This window comes from Lycorma delicatula, chromosome 1, assembly GCF_047948215.1.
Source record: "Lycorma delicatula isolate Av1 chromosome 1, ASM4794821v1, whole genome shotgun sequence".
Lineage (NCBI taxonomy): Eukaryota > Metazoa > Arthropoda > Insecta > Hemiptera > Fulgoridae > Lycorma > Lycorma delicatula.
In genome coordinates this window covers 168553840-168576950 of record NC_134455.1, presented here as the reverse complement: position 1 = coordinate 168576950, position 23111 = coordinate 168553840, and the positions used below count along the sequence as shown (strand labels likewise).

Sequence of the window (23111 nt, the reverse complement as noted above, 5' to 3'; positions counted from 1 at the left end):
TCCATTTTAAAAAATATATATTTTAAATTTAACCAAAATATTAAACTCACCATTGCACGTTTGTTTGTCAAGATCAGCTTCAAAGCCTGGTTTACATCTGCATCCACCAGCAGGTAGGTACCATTTGCCATCACCCTTGCAGAGATATGTTGGTGTTTCAACTTCTTCAGCATTATCTACACACTTACCAGTAGCTTGTTCAATAAATGTAACTTCCCTTCCTGTAGGTGTAGTTTGAAAATGGGCCAGATTTATAGTAACTTTTGGACATGTTATATAATATACCTAAAACAGAACAAAAAAAAAAAATAAAAAAAGATATTTCAAAATATTTTATCTATACACTGCAATACAACTACAGGTCAACAAGTTCCATTATAAATATTACTAAATAACATCCATTTGATCCATCTTAACCTCAAATCTTCATTTGAGAGTTATGAAGAATTAAAAAAGAAGAGATGTCAAATTTTTGATAAATCAAAAGGTGACTACTTGAAGAATGCTGTATACAAAACATTTTGTAAACACACGATGTTGTGTTTATCAAAAGTAATCAACTAAATGGTCAGATACTCTAATCAGTTTTGTAGTGTACTAACTTTTTGATTATAATAAAAATAGTAAAAATAGAATTATAATAGTAATTTCAATTTTCCATTTCCCAAATACTAAAATCGACTGAAATTTTAATACCTCAGTAGAAAAGAAAAAAATTTCAGTCTATTAGGTACATTATTTCACCCATTTTATATTTGGGCTGTGATGCATATAAAACTAAAAATGTAGAAAGGCAAAAATCAGAGTGTATGATGTTCATTATATAGTCTGTTTCTGAAGTGAATAGTGAAGGAATTATAATTTGCATTTTGAATGTCTAACAGAATGGTTTTTATTCCTGGGAATTATTATACTCCCCAGGAATTGTTTTTATTTTAGAAGTGATTTGTGACTCACATTTGGTATTCTGTAACCACTAAGTTTATGGCATCAAACAAATAACAATCATAATCAGTCAACTTCTGAAATTCATAATTAAAGAAAAACTAGGAGAATCCTCACACTTTTAATGTCTGTAGCTAATAATTTGTTGTAACATAGTTAACAATACTTATTACTTATAATGAATCATTTTTAAAATAAATTAAACAAAAACATATGGATGAATAACACTTAAAAATATATAATCTGCATAATGAAATACAAATTATCAAAGGCTAAAGATGAATTAGATGACTCTTTTTAATACACACAGGAAAATAATGTAAGAAAAAGGAAATATACTATTATTATTATTATTCAAAGTTCTTAAAACATTGAGACGCATAAAACAATATAAAGCTACACACCCATAATAAAGAGTGCATGGGGGTTTTTAAGATCCTTATATTAGAAAATTTTTATCAATGCCACTGTTAAAATACTAGTACCTCATGAAATGTCAAATATTTAATTCTAACTTACAATGAAAGCTAGCAAGAAAAGAGGGGTCGTCATTAAAATAAATTTAGTGAATACTGCTTTAATCAATAAAATTTTCAGATGCACCTCTACAAAATTATATAAAAATATACATCAGTTAAAAAAAGAAAAAATATAAATTCAATTTATATACACACATGTATGCATGCACACACGCGCGCGCGCAGAGAGAGAGAGAGAGGGAGAGAGAGAATGAGAATGAGAGATTTGTCATTTACATATCATATTCATATCATTTTGAGTGGTAAATGTATCCAGTCAGTCCTGCTAAAATTATATTATGCTTCTCTGAGAGTCAAAGCAAATATTTCAATTACAAAAGAAAAGAAAAAAGTTTATTAACTTACTTTTACAGCCAACAAAGAAATACAGGCTCCTTGGTCCCGAAAAGCAAAATAAACACCTTTCTTTGTAACTGGAATTGATTTTATCTCGGTGTTAATAACAACTTCACTATTCATATTAAACCTTCCCTCTCCAGCTGCTATGCGACCTGTAATATAAAATATTTAAAAAATTAAGAATATTATAAATATAATTGAAAAGAAAAATTATAAAACTATTTTAATTTCAAACAAAAAATAAATTACAATAAAACATAAAATTATGTCAAATAACGGTCATGAATTTGACAACTTTAATGGTGATAATAATTTTGGTTATTTTCAAGTATTACTTTCAAGAATACAAACCAAAAAAACAGTATTATAATAAATACAGTCCTAGAGTTCACACACACACGTGCACGTGTGTGAACAGAGAAAGAGGGAGAAATAAAGAGAATTTTTAAGAGAAAATAATTATGCTTCCAGTCCTATTGAAAATACCTCATGTCATCTGGTGATACTCTCTATTATGGATAATTATTAACTGTGATATAATAGTTTATTTCATCCTCATTGAGTGTATATATACGTTATAATGAATTGTGTCAATCCAAATCTGTATATGGATTGTGTGGTATTTCAAGTGATATATGATAAAATTTAAAAAAAACTTTAATAACAAATATCAGTTACACTAACATATGAATTTATTAAACCTATAATAAATACCCTAATTTATATAACCTTCTACAAGATCGAATTTATTTTGTAATAAGGTAGGTATTTTGTATTAAGCTCTTGCTTGCTCGCTTTCTTTTAATATTTATTTTTAGACACACACACACACACACACACAACATTTCCATTTTATATACAAATTCTTTGTTAAATTAATTAATTAATAATGTCTCTTTGTACCCTGATCATTTTGTAAATGGAATCTCTTTACAACCTCTTTGATGTCGGTAGAAGTTAAAATTGGATTTTGTTTCTATCAAGCTTCTACTGAAATCTGTACTTCTTAGTATTTAGATAATAGTAACCAATATGGTTTTTTTACTTTTAAAAACAAAAAAAGGATCACCTTAAAATTACAATGCTTTGAATAATTTTAATAAAATTTTAAATCTTTGAAAAATACATTCACAATACACAATAAAGTTAATCAGGTCCTAGAAATTAGGAACCACAAAAAAAATAGTTTTTTGTTTCTCATTTTCATAGATATATCCCATTCTGAATCTTTTACACAACATTAATGTAATAAAAATTAGGGGATTAGAAAAAATATAAATTTTAACTAAACAATTCTTTCACTACTGGCTAATATTACATTCTAGTACTTCGCTACATACTGGTATAGAATAATTTACAGAAAATTAGCAATGTTTAAATTATCAGTATTATTTGTCACTTTTACTTCCTTGTAAGAAGTAAAGGAAGTATTGTGTATCAGAAAAAATTTTTTTTATAGTTATCCATTTTGACCAATCCTAAATCCGTTTTGACTAATTTCGGCATATGACGTCTGTATGTACGTTTGTATGTATCTTGCATAATTCAAAAACAATTAGCTTCAGGATGTACATATATCCATACGTATACATTCACGCACCACCCCACGTAAGTGTAGATATTCAGTTCTACAAGTGACAACTTCACTCTGTTCTAGCTGGGTAGTGGAAAACATTGCTTTCAGAGGAAATAAGATTATCTAGTTCAGTCGCTTTACATGTTACAGTCATAAGAAAGACTAGGACAGATTGTGTAAAGAAATAAAATAATGAGCCGTTCTGTCAAGAAATAATGCATTATTTAATACATAATTATTAATACAACAAAAATTTAAATCTAAAATTAATAACTGGTAAATGAGTTGTACTGTGTTCGACATTTACAGCCGTTACACTTAAGATATATTCCACAATCAAAACAAGATGAAACTAGGTAAAATAAATTTTTGTAGTCAGTAGTAGTATATTTTGCATGAGAGGTTATTTATTCTTTGTTAATAAATTATTACAGGAAAAACCAACAGTGATGTACAAAGAAAATACTTAATTATCAAGTGTAATTACTTTATAAATTAAAATGTTCTTCAAGACTTAATTTAACTGAACATTAATTAATAAATAATGAAATAGATTATCACACTAATAGAGAATGAAAGATAAAATTTTAATGGTGAGTAGTAAATTTATTAATTTGTTCATTTTTGGATAAAGTTAAAAATATTTCATTTTAAAATAAAAATACTAAGTTTTTTCTTCTATTCTTTCCCATACCTAGAGTAACCTGAATGGATCATAATCATCAATCTAATCTCAGTCAATCTTTCATCTTGAATCTAATAGGGACCAAATGTATCTGAAAAACTAATTCCAGGGATATTTTATGGCATCGAATGCAAAAAATGAAGAAATTGGAAAATGTTAAGAAAAGGAAATGAACTTCCCAAACTCAAGTTTTGCAATAGTCATTGAAAACAAGAATAAATGTAATTTATTATTTTCTTAAGATTTGCATAAAATATCAATAAATTTTTAAGGATAATATCACATCAAGTAATACATTCATATATTTACATTAAATACAATCAGTCCTCCAATTCTTCAGAGGAAGAAATTTTTTTTAGAATAAAGTATACAGTTGAAAACTTACTTTTTGTATTTTTTGGCCATCACAGTTAACAGAATAAAACACCTGTTAAATTTCATGTACAAAAAAAATGTACTGAATTTTAATAAAATCAACTAAAAACAGATCGGGAATAAAATGAGACTTCTTTCAATTTTTAACAAGATTATGATTTTTAACGAGATAATAATTAAAAATGCTCAAAGAAAAAATAATCAGTCTATTACTGTTGAAAAATAGAGGCCAAGAGCCATCCCTTATCAATCTGTTACAACTGATGTTACAACATCAGCCCTTATCAGTCTGATATAATTATGTTATCGCTTCTTCTCGCAGATATTCTGCCTAAAAATCTGATAGAATCTGCCTAAATATTCAAATGGATGCATTTATTTCTACCTCAACTCATGAACATCAAAAGATGTTATCCCAAATATTTGGTAAAATATTTATTAACAGAATATTTTGTGACCTATTATTTCTAAAAGACTTGCAAATATGCCCAATAAAGTAAAACATGATGATGAAACTGGTAGAGCATTCTGTTTGTTTCAACAGCCAAGTTCATGAGTTGAAGCCCCAAGAAGTACAAACATATAAATAATTAATGCAAGTTAAGATTAATAAGTATAGATTAAATATGTTTAGTGGGGGAAAAAAATAACACTACTCCACATGTTTCCTAGTTATCCTGGCATCAAATAATTTGTGGAAATGGCTACACCAATTTTTGGATTAGCTTGTGTCTCATGTTAGGTCGCCTACAATCTTGACCAAACAGACAAGGCTGAAGCTAGTTCAAAAGAAGGCATAGCTGTTTCCAGAAATTAGCAAGCATATGCTAGATTTACAAGGGAAAATGAGACATAAAATGGCTTACCGTTACTTCTTTACTGAATTAAATATAATAGAGCATACCATCATGCCAAGCCTATGTAAATTCAAATGATATTTAGTCTAAAACTGACATCTTTACTCTGTTCATCAAAGGGAGTGGCTGAGTAATTTACACTACCCCTCTGAGAGAAAGCAACTTTAACTAGTTCCTTTCCCTTAGAGAAACTAATAGCTTTATCTGTGAGATACAAGCTTGTACATCACATCAATATCAATACATCACACATCACATCAATATCAGTTTTTATGCTCACAGCCTTAGCAAAGACTGGGACAGATAGTCTAAAACAACAAATTAATGTACACCTTTCTGTGGGAAACTCTACTCAGTAAGGAAAAATTATACAACAGATCAATTAAGATCAAAGCTTAGTGCAACGACTAACTTCTAATAAAGTTTTTTAACAAGATAAATTCTGTTAGGCTCATAAGGTATTCAATTTCACTCAAATGACTGTTTGATAAAAAAATATAATACAATAGTTCAATCTTTTAAAAATGGTTTGAAAGATATGGACAGTTTTTCACAAGAAATGTAGAAATTTCATATTTAATTTTTCACGAATAATTAAATCAGTTACTTATAATATTGGAATTAAAGGTTATATTTTTATGTAAAAAAAAAATATATATATATATATATCATTAATTATATTTTATAAAAGTTTTATGTATATAAAGCGGAATCAATTTATGTGTTTTTTGGAAAATCTAAGTTTCAATATTTACAATTTGAATCTTTTTTATATTAAAGAACTTAATATTTTCTTCTTCAAATATTTATTTTTTTTATGATAATATTTGGTTTCTATTGATTATAGAGTAAATTTTTGATATCTTTAAAAGATCTAATAAAAAAATAAATGATCAAGATTTATTTTTATTTTGATGTAAATTGCCCAAAGAATTTTATAATTAATTATATTATTTTGTACATTATTAAGTTACTCCCAATTGCATAGTTTATTTTGTGGTTTTATGGATACTGGTACTTTATTTAAGGTGTCCTATAAGAAAAGTTATGATTACAGATTTATTATGGAAGGCTTGTATTTTATTGTTATGAGTCGCTGTATATATATAATCTTGTAAAACTTTATATTGACTGTTATATAAACTGATCGTAGTTTGAGATCGGAAGAAACGGCAGTAGAACGGCAATAGAAGAAATGGACGGGTAGTAGAACCAGAGGACAAGAAGTGGAAAATATAGCCTAAGATGAATGTAAGGGGAGCAGCGTTATGGAAGAGTTGAGAAAATTGGAAAAGGGTGGCGGAACTGGATAAGGTGGAGAAGTGAGCTCTTAAAACATCCCTGGTCGCACTAGCACATCCATTGGAAGGGGAGAAACTGCTAGCGGAAGTGTGGATGGAGTCGAAAGTAATATCCCTCACAAATGATTTACTACAGGGAAATACTTAAATATTTTTTAAAAAAATTTGGTATATACATATTATAAAAATATATTTTAACAATACAAAATTTGTTATTCATATTTTTATTTAAAAGAATTAAAGGGGAAAACTAAGCTTATAATTATGTAAATAAATGTATTAAACTGATTGTATTAATCCTACCTTCAATGCCAGCAAATCAAACATTTTTTTTAATGCTGTACTAATGTACAATTAATAATTATTTCCATTAACCTAATTATAGTTCGATAATTGTATATGCCAATTCTCAGATTGACCACATCACAGTTGCTACCAATATGTTGATCTAATGACCGACCAAATTTCACTAGTAATACACAAACACTCAAATTCAACTAAAAAAAGTCAATAAAGAATCGAATCTGAACCTGTAATGTGTCAGAATATCTATCGTCAAGACTATCATCAAGAATATCTATCATTCAAGTGGACTGAATCTCCACCAAAAAACAAGAGTGAATAAAAACACAAGAAAACGATAAACGGGTAGATAAACCCGGATAAACTTATTCACAGTAGCGGTATATCTTCTTATGAAAGGTCGAGCGACTTTTCGTTCACTAAAAGAACATACACTAACATGAAAACCGGTAATACCTCTTTATTACGTGCTATTCTTTATATGGAACCTATTTTCGCTATTAAATATTCATTAATTGACATGTTTTATATGTTTTTAATATTTCTCATCACGCAAAATGAATCCGACATCTTTATTCTTCTTGACAGCAAGCAACTTTAAAAAAAAACTAATTTTTGATTAAAATTAGTCAGCTAGAGTAAAATGACATATTTTACTCTTTTCTCATCAAGAAAAATTGAATCCATTTTTCCATGTCTAATCTGTCAGATGATGCAAGTTATCAGGGTTCAGAAAATACTATTATGTATCAAAAGGTTAGTATCAAAAAACTTTTAAAACGTTTAGGATATTTACAAAAATCTAATTCAAATTCAAGGGAATCGTTTTCAAGTCATGCACACAAACACACACACTCTCTCTCTCTTTCACACACACACACACACACACACACACACACACACACACACACACACACACACACACACACACACACACACACATATATATATATATATATACAAATAAATATATATATAAAATAAATTATAACATTTATAAAATTAAAATATAAGTTACTTATATTTTAAAGTATATTTAAAAAATTGAATTTATAATGTTTTAGCTGATTAATTTTATAAAAAGTTTTCTAAAATTATTTTTAACTTACAATTATCTAAAATTTGATAAAATAGATGTTAAAATAAAGAATGAGAAAAATTATAAAAATTTCAACTAAAATTTTAACTACGTTGCTTTTTTACAGTGGTTTAATTTATTTATTAATTGATTAATTAAGCTGCTACATGGTTATGAAACATCAAAATTATAAAATTAAAAAAAAATATGTAGGAAGTACCTTTTTAGAATGATGTTAATTGAAAATTAGTAGTAATGTGGATGAAAATTTATTAATTACACTAATTATTAATTTTACGACGTTTCGATTTTTTAATTCAATTTCATCGGACATCTCAATATTTAGTGAAAATAAATATTAACCATACTACACATAATTAATCAATAAACCCATTACAATAATACAACAATCACAAACTGATAATATCATACTAATAGTCATTTTAATGAAATTTAGAACACATTCCTGCTAATTTTAACTTAATTAAGTTATTTATACTTATGAGTGTGCATTTATTACAGAATAATGCCACGTCAGAACAACGTCTGTCGGGTCCGCTAGTATATATAGTTATATCGGATTCGATATAACATCGAATTCATATAATTTTCTTCTTCGAATATATATATTATTATATCGGATATAAGATATAAATAATTGCCTTATTTATATCTTATATCGGAATAAGATAATCATACGAGAAAAGATGGAAATCCAGTAAACAAAGAGTAAAACATTCTGGCATTCTTTAAAATTAAGCAAATATTAATTTCCTACAAAACGATTAAAATTTCGGATATGATTTTATTTTTATTTTTCGTATTGAGATTAGAAACACATTTTCAAAAAAAAAAAAATCATATAAGTACAGAGAAAACATATTGAAATATTTAAATGTTTTTAAATGGAGCGTAGATCATATTTCAAGCGGTTCAAATTTTCAAAACGAGAGTAGTTTTATTCTAATACAAAAATACCAGGTCCAAAAAAACTTATAAGACTGAAAAAAAGTAAGAATTTTTCAAATATTAAGTTCGCTAATTTTCAAAGGAAACTGTTGAAGGTTAAGTAATTAGAACTATTTATTTATTTAACTGCATATGTAGTAACAAACCAATACTCTATGTGGTAAATTATTTATTTCTCATCGTATTACGTCGGATTAATAAAAATAAAAACATCACGCGCTAAAGTAAAACAATTTTATTAATCTATAAATAATTTAATGACTGAAAATCTACAAATATGAACATCGGCATTAATGTGGTTAATCAAGGTCTCAGTGGTTTTAGACATACAAGTCAAGTGCATTACTAATATGGGCATTAAGACTTACCCGATTGAATTACTTGTGAAACTGGTTACAAGAAATGCTACCACTTTATTAAAATGAAAGGACGCGATGCATCGCATTGCAATCTCCGTACAAAACATATTTAAAAATTGAAAAAAATTATTTTTCTTTTTGTAAAAAAATAAGAAACAAAATGTAATAAAATGTATGCGTTTTTCTCCCCTAAATATGTAAAGAGATTCGATAATAATTAATTTTAATATCTTATAACTAATAATTAATAGAACGAAGTTCCCTTTATACTGACATATTCACGGGGGGTATACCGGTATAGAAGGCGGCTTAAGATTATTAGAAAGGCAAGCAGAAGAGGCAACAGATTCAGGTTCAGGTTTACTCTACGGTATAATATGAAGGCGAATGAAGGTCGGAGCTGGTCAAGAGGTTGGATGTCACCTTGCTATGTGACAATGGCCGCCAAGTTATTGTTTCCCGACTTCAGGTCTATGATTACTCCCTCGCGCCGAACAAAGCCCCTACACCTGCCCACACGAGACACTTTACATTCATCTCTTGAATATACAACCTACCGGCTGTTAAAATATTCGCTATAAATCTTTAAAAAATATTCTATCATCGAGTAAAACTTGCGTTTTGAATATTCAATGGAAATCATATACCACACATTCAATTATTATCACAACCTTCTTTAAGGGTATAAACATATTATTATATTATAATTATTATAATTGGAAAAATAAGAATTTATATTATCGACTCCTGAATCAAGACAGAAAAAGTTATTAAACATTTTTCATTTTCTACCTTCATAAATTTAATTTTTTAATTGGATTAAAAAAAAATTCTAACTAAAACAATAATTTAAAGAAAATCGATTCAATCAGATAAGGCCGTGACAACTTAATATATTCATTATAACAAATAACGCAGGCATGTAATAATGCTAAAATGGAACTGAAAAGAAAACTTTTTTTTTACCCGACTATGTCCATAGGAGTGGTAAAGAATTAATATATAATAAAAACTATTATGTATGTGTGTTTGTATCCCTCTGCAGCTTCACAGATCCAATCAATTACAACCAATTTTTGAACAAGAACAGCAACAGGTCTTTGGTCTGGAAGAAAAAAATGCTGTCTTAAATTTTCTTATTTAGAAGGGGGGACGCTACACTGGGGAACAAAATTTAAAAATTACACTATTTTCAAATTTTGTAAAGTTACGAGAACACAAAAAAGCACTAAATATAATAATTGTTAAGAAAAAAAATCCCGACTAATTGTACACATCTACCTAAATAATTATGATAAACAAACAAAAAATAGTAAAATAAATTTTTGTTTTTTTTCTTACAGGCATTTTTTCAGAATATAATAAGTAGCCAGCGATCTAACATTTAATGACTTCCAAAAATTATGTTGTATTTGGGCCCCTGTTAGTCTTAAAAAAGACCAGGCCATTAGAGTTACCATCTCATATAGCCTACATAGATTAACGTGTATCCTGAAAAAAATCCCTGTAAGAAAAGAAAGAAAAATTTGTTTAATTATTTTATTTAATAAACTATCTCAACGATATTAATGAGGCAGCCCATGATGAGAGATTTCGATTTTTCAATTCACTATACTCGTGCAGCCAAAACAGGATAAGAAATTAAAATTATTTAAAGTTAATTGGTTAAAATAGTTTCATAGTAATGTTTTACCTTCATTCAAGTCATGGGGAACCTTCATACTTCCGCCTGGACTACTTCTAGTCTTTGTATTAAGTAAATATTTATTTCCTTATTTATTTTAATTTAAATTTATCTCACACCTATTTTAAATTTTCAGGGAAGAAATTTTTTACAATAATCTTAATTTGGTTTCCGCTCCGGTAGAAGTTCTATAAAACGTTTTAATTTTTCTTTTACTTTAATTTTTTTTATTTCAGTGTTCTTCAAGCTCCAAAGTTAAATATCTGTTTTGTTAATCGTGTGCATTTTTGGTGTTTGTGACATAATAATTTTCCTAATTGTGTATCCATAAATCTCCAGAAAAAAGGTTTCCTAATGCTCCCGTAATATTTTAGATAGATTAACCGTATCACAAAAACAAAATAAGATAAATGGAATTCCTAAGTAGCAGATTAATTAAAACAAAAAAACCAAGGTCACGGTATGACGGTTGTTATTTCAATCTGATATAGTAGATTTCGAAGAAAGGATCAGAAAAAACAAAATTATCCTACATAAAGAAAAAAGGAGCAAATTTCTAGACCAAAACTTTACAGAAATAAGTTAAAATAACATATAAATTTAGAAAACATTTAACGTCAATTATTTATCATAATATTCATTAAGATTTATTTGTAGTTTTATATTTAGCTTCAAAATGTGCGTTGATACGTACTCACGTAAAAAAAAATGTATATATAGTAAAATCAGAATAAATAACTTTATAAATGTTTATTTCTTTAGATTGGATTAATCAATAAATATTATTTGCTGAACACTATTTTCTTACTAAAACAATTTCCATAAACAATATGAATTTTTAAATAGAGATGAAACTGAAATATACGACGCAGAAATTTTTTATTCAAACTCTTGTAAAAAGTAATAAAATTAATTTTGTTAATATCGATCGGTCTGAGTTTTTTCCCCAAATTCTGCGACAGAATCTACAAGCCAAGATTATTACCGAAGTCCTACAAAAAAATAGGCAAAATAAGTACATGTGTAAATGTAAATTCCATGACTATTCACATCTTGACTTCTCAGTCAACTTTACTGTACTATTCTAATAAATTATAATAATAATAATTTATATATTCGTTCAAATAGTAAACACTACTGGAAAAATCAAGCAAAATTCATGTTTTGACCCGAGAAATATTTGGGCGAGTAGACTTCAGTGCGAAAAATAAAATAACAAAACATCATCCTTATGTAGAGTACTTATTACGTCAACCAATCATAAATCCGTCTCTTTAAAAAAATTTTTTACCTCAGTTATTCTGAGTATTTTGAGTATATTCTGTTTTTGAGAAACTGTATATTGTCTGATGATTACTTTCCATAGAATTTTAATTATTACTATTACTTTTTCTTTTCCTCTTCTGTGTGAAACCAGTGGATCCTCTGCAGCATAAGAGAGAGGATTTCAAAAAACCTTTTTCGTTTCAAAGCGTTCGGATTACAATAAAAATAAAATAAATAAATGTGTTATTTTATTGTTTAGTTGCAAGTAAAAGCTGAAAGTATAGCGAATTGTTGAATGCAGGGAAATACCAGCTATTTGAAAATTCAGACGAATTATTTCCACTTTCATCATTATCATCAATTTTCAAGTATTAAGCCTATTCATTTTTCTATTAAACGTACTCATTTTCTATCGTAAAATAATTAGAAATTAACCAAAAACAGTAAAATATAAATCTGATAATTGAAATCTTCACCGATCAGGAAAAAACTGCTAACTAACGAAAGCAATAACTATTAACTAACGAGTCAATGAACTATGAAATCGGATCTGTTGATGTTTATCATTCTGATGACGCCGTGAACAAGTAAGAGAAAGGGAGAGGGCTGACAGAGTAGAGAAGGGAACATCGAATAGCGGACAAGGGCAGGGATTACAGGTTAATTGTTTGGTCAGATCACTAATCTGACACGACAGCACCGCAGACAGATCATCTTGTCGATCCGGATGACTTATCAGATCCGATCAGCTCTTCTTCCCTACCTTTAACAGAACACGCTAAGGTCGACAAAAACCCCATCCGTCCGTTATTAACGCTGACGGAATTTCAAAATGATTAATTGAGCTACACGTTCTGTCGAACGAATGCAAAAGCAGAAAACATATTTAACTTACTTTGTACACCCAGAGATTCTTTTTTTATAATGGAATATTAAACAGACGCTCCAGCGCACACAAATACAGTACACGCATACAAAAAAAAAACTGGCGCCGCTCTGCTACACAACACAGAAAGAAACCCGATAAGGACTTTCCAAATCTTCCGAAGTTAAACTGTTTCGGTAAACCGATAAAATCAAATCAATATTCTCACGGTTAATAACAAATGTACAAAATAATGAGCGAGTAAAATTCAAGACAATAGTCGAGCAGCTCGTAAAATATATAAATTGACGCTCTCATTTGAATCGGCCGTTACTTGTTATTTCTGTTTTATTGATAATTAAAAGGTAAAAATATCTATACGATTCATCAATGTATTTATAATATAATAATAATAATTAATACATATTTTCCCCTTCCTAAAAATATTTAAGTATTTTTATTTATTTTTTAATACGGAAACGTACTAAACAAACCGTTTCTTACGTAGTATTTGCACGTTTTCATCACATGAAAGGCGATGTTCATCGTTAATTAAGATAAACAATTAAACTATAAAAAAGAAAGATGTAAAAAAAAATATCAACCTGATAAAATATAACAAACATATTTTTAAATGAACATTAGGCATTAATATTTTTTTTAAGGATATATGGAAGTCAACAAATATGATTCTATTCTGTCAGTAATAGGATTATTTGCAGTGAATAACAATTAATGCGACGGAATCTGACACAAGAACATAATAGATAAATTAAGAAAAATGTTCGATATATAAACACGCTTAATCTAATGAAATTGGCATAATTATGGTACCCAGTATTTACACACAATTATTGCTATATGTCAGTGCTTACTTACGTTTTATTAGTTATTCTTTATCAAATGTTTTTTTAATAATCTTTATGACTATGAAGACGTGGAATCCTGTGAATCAAAGCGATCCTAAAATGTTTAGTGAGTTTTACAGTAACTATTAAGTAAATTTCGCTAACTGTAATATTATTAAAATTACAATAGTACTGATAGCTGTAATGAACAGAAGCAGTATCGTCAAAGTCGTAACATGTTCTCGTTCTAAGTTCAAGAACAGACATAATTTTAAATCACCTTGATCTACTAGTACTTATAAAACCATATCGGTTTCATTTTAAAACTTGATAAACAATTTCAGTAATCTATTAATATTTTATCTCTAGGTTAACAACAAATCTTTAAGAAATACACAACGGTAGCAGCAACTTTCTTACTCCATAAATATTTTTTACAAAGTAATAAATCACAGATCAGTAACAGAATTAATTAAACAGTAAACAATAAGGTTAGTCGACAAAAAGTAAGCAAATATTACGAAATAACTACATATACATCGATTAATTCTGTCGCGATAGTCCCACACTAAACCTTTTCATATTATTATTTTGCCAATAACGTACTGTTTATCCTTTTTGATTTCAACAAAGGGCGGCAATATCACGAGAAGTCAACAGTCCGACTGTCAATACCAATATAATTTTAGTAGCTCTATAGCCAGGATTTGGAACCGTAAACAACCTGAAAACATTATCGTAGACCGTCTCATAAAATTAAATATACAATGTGAAAAGAAAAAAACTAAAATAATTTATTATTCCCTAATGAAAAAACAGTATAGTTAAAACAGAATAATTAAAAATCCAACACAATTTACAAAATGTCATCACTCGATGTAAAAGTTGCTGTTCTACAAGTTTAAGATAATTGAACGCGTATAAATCAGACGGAAGAAAAAGTATGCGCGACGGAAAATACCTCTCTCTTTTTTCTGTTTAGCCTCTGAACCACCGTAAAGTATTACTTCAGAGGATGAATGAGGATGATATGTATGAATGTAAATGAAGTGTAATCATTTACAGTCTCGGATCGACCATTCCTGAGATGTGTGGTTAATTGAAACTCAACCACCAAAGAACACCGGTATCCACGATTTAGCATTCAAATCCGTATAAAAGTACCTTTACTAGAATTTGAACCTTAGAACTCTCGACTTCGAAATCGGCTGATTTGCGACGACGAATTAACCACTACACCTCCCTTAAAGACTACACCAACCCGGTGGGCTGGTCGGAAAATACCTACACATTATTCAACGCATACCCTAATTTTTGGAAAAAATGCCGTCTACACTTTCGTTACAAAAGCGAATCGATCTATGTTAATATAATAATATAAAATCATACCGATAAGCTTGTAGCTTTCCGGTTCCCACGGTGGCGGCTCACGAGTAGCTGCGTCAAATTCATAATAGAGAAGAGAAAAAGTTTCTTTGCAAGATAAGGCGTTGCCAGGAAACAGAGAGCAATCACGAATAGTAAATTTGAGCTCTATATAAATGCGGTTGGCGTTCCCTCTTTCGACGAACGGTGTCCACAGCCAGTTGTTTACATTGTGATAAGCTACATCGCAGACTACATAACTCCGCCAGTTGATTCCCTTCTCGAAGTTGGTAAAGCTCTCTTCCACCCACTGCAAAAAATAAAAAAATAAAATTAGTATTTAATATTTACCGTAATTCAAAATAATCTAATTCAATTTAAAGGTCTAGCTAAAATATGCTGCACGTACCTTAAAGGTCTGTGATTTGTAAAATTAACACATCATTAAATACGAGTTGAGACCTATATGGGAATCAAACAGTTATCAGTCAATAGTAGTAAAGAAATGACCAAAATTTATTCACAACGTTACCGGGCATCGGTTGTTACCAAAAGAGTCATTTCTTAAAATATGAAAAGATTATAAGTATACCATATCAACAAATTACATTATCATAAAAATATATATAATACACGAAGGCAATACACAAAAAAAAAAAAATATTAAAAACATTGCAGGTACATGGATTTAAATAAAAAAATATACAATGCATATACATATATATATATATATAAGACTGACCTGGTATACTAAAGATCAACTTTTCTTTAAGACTTCGGCGATTTAAAAACTTTTAATTTAATATTTTATCCTTAGAGTAAAAAAGAAATTAAAAAGAACAGTCTATTTTTTAGTGTAATGGATAGAAAAAAGAATTATTACTGACGATTAACTTAAAGGAAAATTGTTTAAAAATTTAACTTTCAAGGAAACTTTCAAGAAAAGTACCACGTAAAAAGTAAATGAAAAGTATGGTTATTCTGCAATGGAGTATTTACTTATCGATTCTACAATAATTAAAAGTTAAATAACTAAAATCATGTTAACTCTTTTCATTTTATTTTTTTTTATCACGTACAGACAAAGCGAAAAAAATAGACGTCCGTTAAAGGAAAGTATCATTTAAAGGTTAAAATTCTTTAAATTGAATTTTAAAGCTATGCCAAAGTTATTCAATTTCTCCGTTCATCTGATTTATGATTTTTAAACTAACGATTAAAAATTCAGTAATTGTGCAGAGGAAAATAAAAAAAAGCTTAAAAGTTTAAAATATTAAAAAACATCCAAACTTTTAATTTAACGATTCCTTGACTTAAAAAGACGATTAAGTTTAATATGAAAATTGATAATATGAACAAGGACAAATATGAATATGAACAGGATAATAAATAATCCGGAATGCACACAATTAATACTGTTACGGTCCTGTAAAACTGCGAGAACGGAATAGATACTGCGCGCTATTTCACAGGATTCCGTTTTCTGGCGTATTTAGCTAAAATTATTTCAAGAAATAATGAAAAATAATAGTGACAAAAAATATATTAAATCACATTCATTAAGACCGAACATTACTGCCAATAATGTAATGCGGAGAACATAAAGCCGTGTTCACAGCGTTAATTAAAATTATTTAAACGATTAAAAAGAACGATAAATATCCTTTGCGTTCCAGGAATTTAGATTTTAGTTAATGAAAAACAACGACTAAGCATTCAGAGGATCGGCAGTTTCATAATCCTTACGTATTAGGCATATCGGCAAATTTAACATTCCACAGAGCTAAAATGCTATCATATCAACCACGCGTACGTTCGCGCAGGAACAAGCGCAGACGAGTAAGACAGGAGAAGGAGATTTCTTCTCCGTCGTTACCGGCAGTCACTGCCTAATACACAATGTATATGTGCACCGGTTAATTCATGATCCGATGCTAACTACCACTTGCATATTAACGCAACATTTGCATAATGAAATATATTTTATGCGGTATGTAAATCACGCATTTTTCCAAACGGCTTCATTAAGAACGCCCTCTTGACCGACATTCTTTATTAAATAACAGTCCGACATACCAGCACGATTACACTAAAAGACTGGTAAATATACTGACATTTAATGTCATCTAGCTGTCACTGCTTTAGCGTAACATTAATGAATTGTAAATACATTACCTCCGGTCAGTTTCCGACCGATAATGCTAGATTGTTAAAGCTTGACAGTTCATTTTAATAAGGTAATATCTTCATGTAAAAAAAATGACATTATTTTGTATACGTGTTAATATATTAACACGTATACATTACGTATATTAATACGTATATATTAACTAAAATATATTCTTACACTTTGACTATCGTATTAAATTGTCACTGATTATATATAGTTGAATTTACTACGGAAAAAACTTTAAGGAAAGTTCTAATAACAAACTGAATAATTTAGTCGACGAGTAATCTAATATTGAAAATATAAAAAAGATAAATCTTACTAATGTAAAACTTAAAACTGATTCATGTTTAATGATAAATATTAAGGCTTAATAATTTAAATAGCGGGAAAACGGTTTGTATCAGGTAGAAAATTATAGATAAATGTAGCACAGTTTACATTATAACGCAAAAAAAAAAAAAATACTTCCAATATATCAAATAAAATTTACACATTACAAGAAATTTTTTTATTATTTAAATTACTACGAATATTAATCATTTTGATTTTTGATTTTTCTTGGATAAATTAAAATTTCATTTAAAAATTGTTAATATTTTCCCGAAATAGAAGTAATTTTAATTGTTTGTACCTTCGGCTCGACTGTCTTCATTAGACGCAGAGCAATAGTTTTCTATGATTTTCATATTAAATAATACTGATAAAATTTAATATTTTACACTTTTCAATGTATGATTCTAAGAATGTAACTGAAGATTCAATATTTTAATTATCTTAATCAATTCAGTTGTCACATTTCGACAATCATTTACTTCTCTCAAATACATCACATCGTAAAAAAGTAAAAATACAATCCTACCCTACTAAACGGCATCTGTATGTGACTCCGGGTGTTCATCTTCCTTAGCTTAGCACCGGAATGTACCGATCACTACCGGAAAATCCCGATTTGTTAGAACACGTCAATCTCGTGATGGTCAGGTGTATACTTGTTATATTATTATATATTAATATACCGTATATGTATCGATATATATTAATAATATATTTTTTACCATTCTTATATTAACTCGCTCTTGGACTATGTATGTGAGATGGGCTAAGTTTCTAAGTGAAAAAATCCCCCTTGAACTTACACAACTTCGTTTACATTCATATTTTCTTAGTGAAAGATAACCTAGCGACCTAGCCTGTTTCGGTAAGTTTGGATCTAAAATTCGCACACGTTTTAAATAAATAATTTTACCAAAACGTAGAGGGCTCTACCTACTATAACAACCGACGAGCTAAATGATAACATGCTATTAGTTTTATGAACAAGTGAGATCTGTATTAAACAGTTGCTACTAGAAATTCTGTACAGTAGCGACCGAAGTCTAAGAATACTAGCATAGTATTAGAATATTATTAAAATAATAGGTAGTATTGGAATACTAGCTGCCCGCCCTGCAGCTAGTATTTCGATACTAAAAGGTTTGTTTTTATCATTTAACCAACATTCCTTCACTTTTATTAAGAAATAAAATCATGGCGCAAAACGATTTCAGAACAGTGCGAAGATAACAGATATATAAGGTACGGATTATCTTTCGTTTAGATTTAAAATTAGAGATACATATACACCTCGGTAACCGAATGTAGAATGTCACTGTTTTTAACAGGCTAAATGGATATAGTTATGTAACGATGAGACTACATATCACTCCTAAAAAAGAAATTAATTCTTTCCTCGTATTTTATCAAAAATTATATGTTGACAAAGTTTTTATAACAACAATACAAACATATCAAATTGTCTATCGAGATAGAAACTATATTAATTTCACTGCGGTGTAATTCAACTTGATAATTTATATATTTTATAGCTACGTTATTTCGAACTGCATTTGAGAGAAATGTGTAAGATTAACCGTATGTAATTTGCTCTATATATTCTTGAATATTGTTATCGATCAATAAAAAACTTTTATGAATCGTCGGTATTTAAGGAAGGAGTAAGTAGATAAATACTCGTACCTTGCATGGGGACGTCCAGAAACAAGTTCCATTCGCAATGTTTGATCAGAGGTAACATAACCGAAAATAGTATAGACGACCTGTCATGAGTTTCAAGCTACTCCAAACATAGCACAGCCATTCTCAAGTAAAGAAGCATTCCATGTCCAACTTATAAAGGAAAGTGAGGTAAGGAGTGAAGCGGTTTCCCATTTTTCACTGAGCCAGTCAGATATACTGTTGCACATCACAATGCCTAGTTCACTCGATTGTCGATGTTCAGCTCTACAAATAACATCTTCATTTTTCCTTCATTGCAAGGACTGTTATATTGTGAACATCATTACTCTAAGAAAAAACAATGCTGACATCTCTCCGACATCTCAGGTGCGCTTTACATGCGTCACAGTCATAACAGAGACTGAGACACCTAATATAAAATAACAAAATACCTGAAGTAAATCTAACACTAAATTTACATAAATAAATCGGACGCGATTAACGCAAGTTAAACAAATATGTTTGTTTTCCACTGTAAATAATCATCTATTAAATACGAGTACATTAGCTTAGTACGCACCTTTTTTTTTATGTTAAAAATTTCAATATAATTTTAATATATTATTAAAATCATTGACGTAAATTTCGCATTATTTTTGTTGAGGAAATAAATAAATATGTATAAATATTTTTAATATGATGATTAGAATATTTAAATGAAATTCTTACGTCATACAATAATAACGGTTACAAAAACAGTCGGGTGTTAAGCGAACGAATAAAGAGAGAGTAAGGTTACGATCGATAACGACAATGTTTTAACAAAACATACGACCAGTTGTCCGGCAATTTAAATACCATCTTGATGTCGACACTTAATGCGAATTAAATAACAAGACTCAGGTGGGATGTAAAAAAAAAAGTGGTGAAAGATGGCGCGACTGGGATGGAGTAACAGGAGCAATAAAGTAATCAGGAACGATGTCTATACAAACTTGAATACAAACCCGACTCCTATGCGAACTAGAGGTCGAGTAACATACATGTCTGTAAAGTTCAAAAGATGCAGCAGATTGCCAATTATCGATACGGGCCCGCTTATTCGTTATCTCCGTATCGGCGATTAATACCGACCCGTTTGTACAGAATGAAAACCAGCCCGATGCGAACACAACACGAAATGGCAGCTATAATTATTAGCCGGATCAAAAAAGTAATCGATCGACCTTAGAGTAAAGAAATAGATAAAATGGAAGCGAAAAGCAGAATAGGAACGGGTCGTGAGATTACGATGAGCTATGGGACGGCAGTAAATGAAGTGTGTGGAGATTTGTTCCGACCAGTTTCTTTGTGTTTGTCCTTTCTTGTCATCCAACCCGATGAACGCACACACTACATTGTTTATCATCTTAACTCGTTTCTTTCATATTTTTATAAATGGAAATTTTAAGATGAAAAGCTTATTAAATATAGATTTTAATCCATAATTATGGACATTACTGAATTATTAATAAAAATATAAAAAAGTACGGTCTAACTTTACAAATGTCTCATTAGTTCTAATAGCAATAAATTAAGCAAATACATTCAATAATGCAAATAACAAACGAACGGATGCTTTAAAAAATAAATATAGCGCATCTTAAAACATCTAGTAAAGCAGACAACTGCAGTCTTACATTTTATAAAATTCAACAGATTCTTCTTACGAATGTCATAACATAAAAAAAGGCGATCTAGTCTACAACTTCATTAAGAACTGTTAGGGTAAGAATATTTTTAGGGAGATTAACGTGGGTTTTTATTTCTTGAATTCTTTAGACAGTACGGTGTGTACGTTAGTTGCTAAAACAAAATTGTTTTTGGTGACCAGACCAGATCAGATCACATCTTGAACACGGTTTCTTGAAACTGTCGAGATAATAAGCTGCTCGTCATGCCAGGCTCACTACGGAAATTGAGCAGTAAAGTGGTTTCTCATTACCTTCTTCACAGAACCGAACATGTCAGACATCGACATACCAGCTAACCGAAATGCAGATGTTCGTCGCTACAAACGCGACCTTCACGCTATTCACCACAAAGACTGACCATGAGTTAAATACATAACTCTCAAAGAAAGCAACTGCGACTAGTCTCTCTTATAAATGAGATGCTTTACACGCATTGTAGTCATAAAAATTATGAGTAGTATAAATCGATAAATTAATGTAAATCTTCTGTTAAGAAACAAAGTATTACAATAATTGCATTTTCTTCAAAGGGAGATTGGATAGCACTATAAATTTCCAGTATAATATTATTAACTATATAAAAAGAAAAATGGTTGTATAAATTAAAGTTCCACTTACGTTCATAATATAATAATTAATTATTAATAGGTTGGTACTATTTAATTTATATTTCATAACAGTCGTAAACTTCTTACGGTCATGACGTTACAGTCTTATTGACGTACAAATTATTTTTTTTTTTCTTGACGACCTACTATAATGAACGTAACAATTTTTAATTTAAATATAATTATATATTTGAATTTTGAATTAACATCTTATAAGAAATCCCTGGTGAAGTAACGGCTCCGAAAGTATTTGGAAATAAATATTGAAAATTGTCGTTAAGTGGAACTTTAATTTATACAATTTTATTAATACCAACGGTGCCAAATCCTTAGTAAAAAAAAGAAATAGCCAACAGGAAATCAAAATTACGTTAACTAAATGAAGACACTCGTTTCTTAGCTTTGTTATATAAAATAATCTGCAAGATGATATTTATAAAATGAATAATTAGGTTGAAATAGTTATGAAAATAAAGCATAAATTTTAAAATAAAAAAATACAAAAAATAGGAAATCTTTTAAACATGTATAGTTTCAATTTCAAAGTGCATAATTCTCCCACTGAGTAGGAGTTTTATGATGCTACTTCCAAAAAAACGGGTCAATTAATTTGTTGTTTTACACTAACCCCCTTCCGGTCTTTTTCATGGCTAAAGTCACTTTTAGGGCTGAATATCATCTTTTCGGGGGCTTGGCGTAGTACTATGACAACAGTAAAGGAGGCAAGAGGAAACCGCTGAACTTCTTACTTTCCCTAGCAAGCCTGGAACGGATGTTTGCTTATCTTGAAAATCATTGTACTATAACTGGAAGTGGTTAGTGTCTAATACCGAGTCGGCTGGAATCGTTCAGTTATGGCATCCAGCATAACATACACGACCCGACTAACAGCATATGCATCTATCGTAATCCCATTATCGCCAACTAACTTAACTTGGAGTACTATACTCGCTTACAAAACATAGCTGCTGAAAAAATTTATCACAGTGAATTTTTTTACAAATGAAGATTACAAAAATGTTACCTAAATAACGATAGGTTCGATGTAAGGAAAAACTTATTTTATCAATAATAATTAAAATTTAACATTGTTAATAATATAAAAATTCATCAATAAGTCAACAGTAGTAACAAAAACCACTACTATTGCAAATTTCAACAAAAGGTTTCTTATATTTCATACTAAAAAAAAAAAAAAAACTGTTTCACGCTTGTGGTTTAAGTAAAACTTAATATTAGTTTTTTTTT

The 23111-nt window shown here is 29.2% G+C and overlaps 1 protein-coding gene across 1 annotated transcript in view; it reads right to left on the bottom strand.

Moving 5' to 3' along the window:
- Window positions 1-23111, bottom strand: part of Eph (Eph receptor tyrosine kinase) — an 807314-nt gene that overhangs the window by 93308 nt on the left and 690895 nt on the right. The window contains exons 4-6 of the mRNA XM_075367017.1: window positions 15379-15664; window positions 1830-1975; window positions 51-285 (exon numbers count right to left, since the gene is read on the bottom strand). Of these exons, the coding sequence (XP_075223132.1) occupies window positions 51-285; window positions 1830-1975; window positions 15379-15664 (667 nt within the window). The remainder of the gene's footprint in view (window positions 1-50; window positions 286-1829; window positions 1976-15378; window positions 15665-23111) is intronic.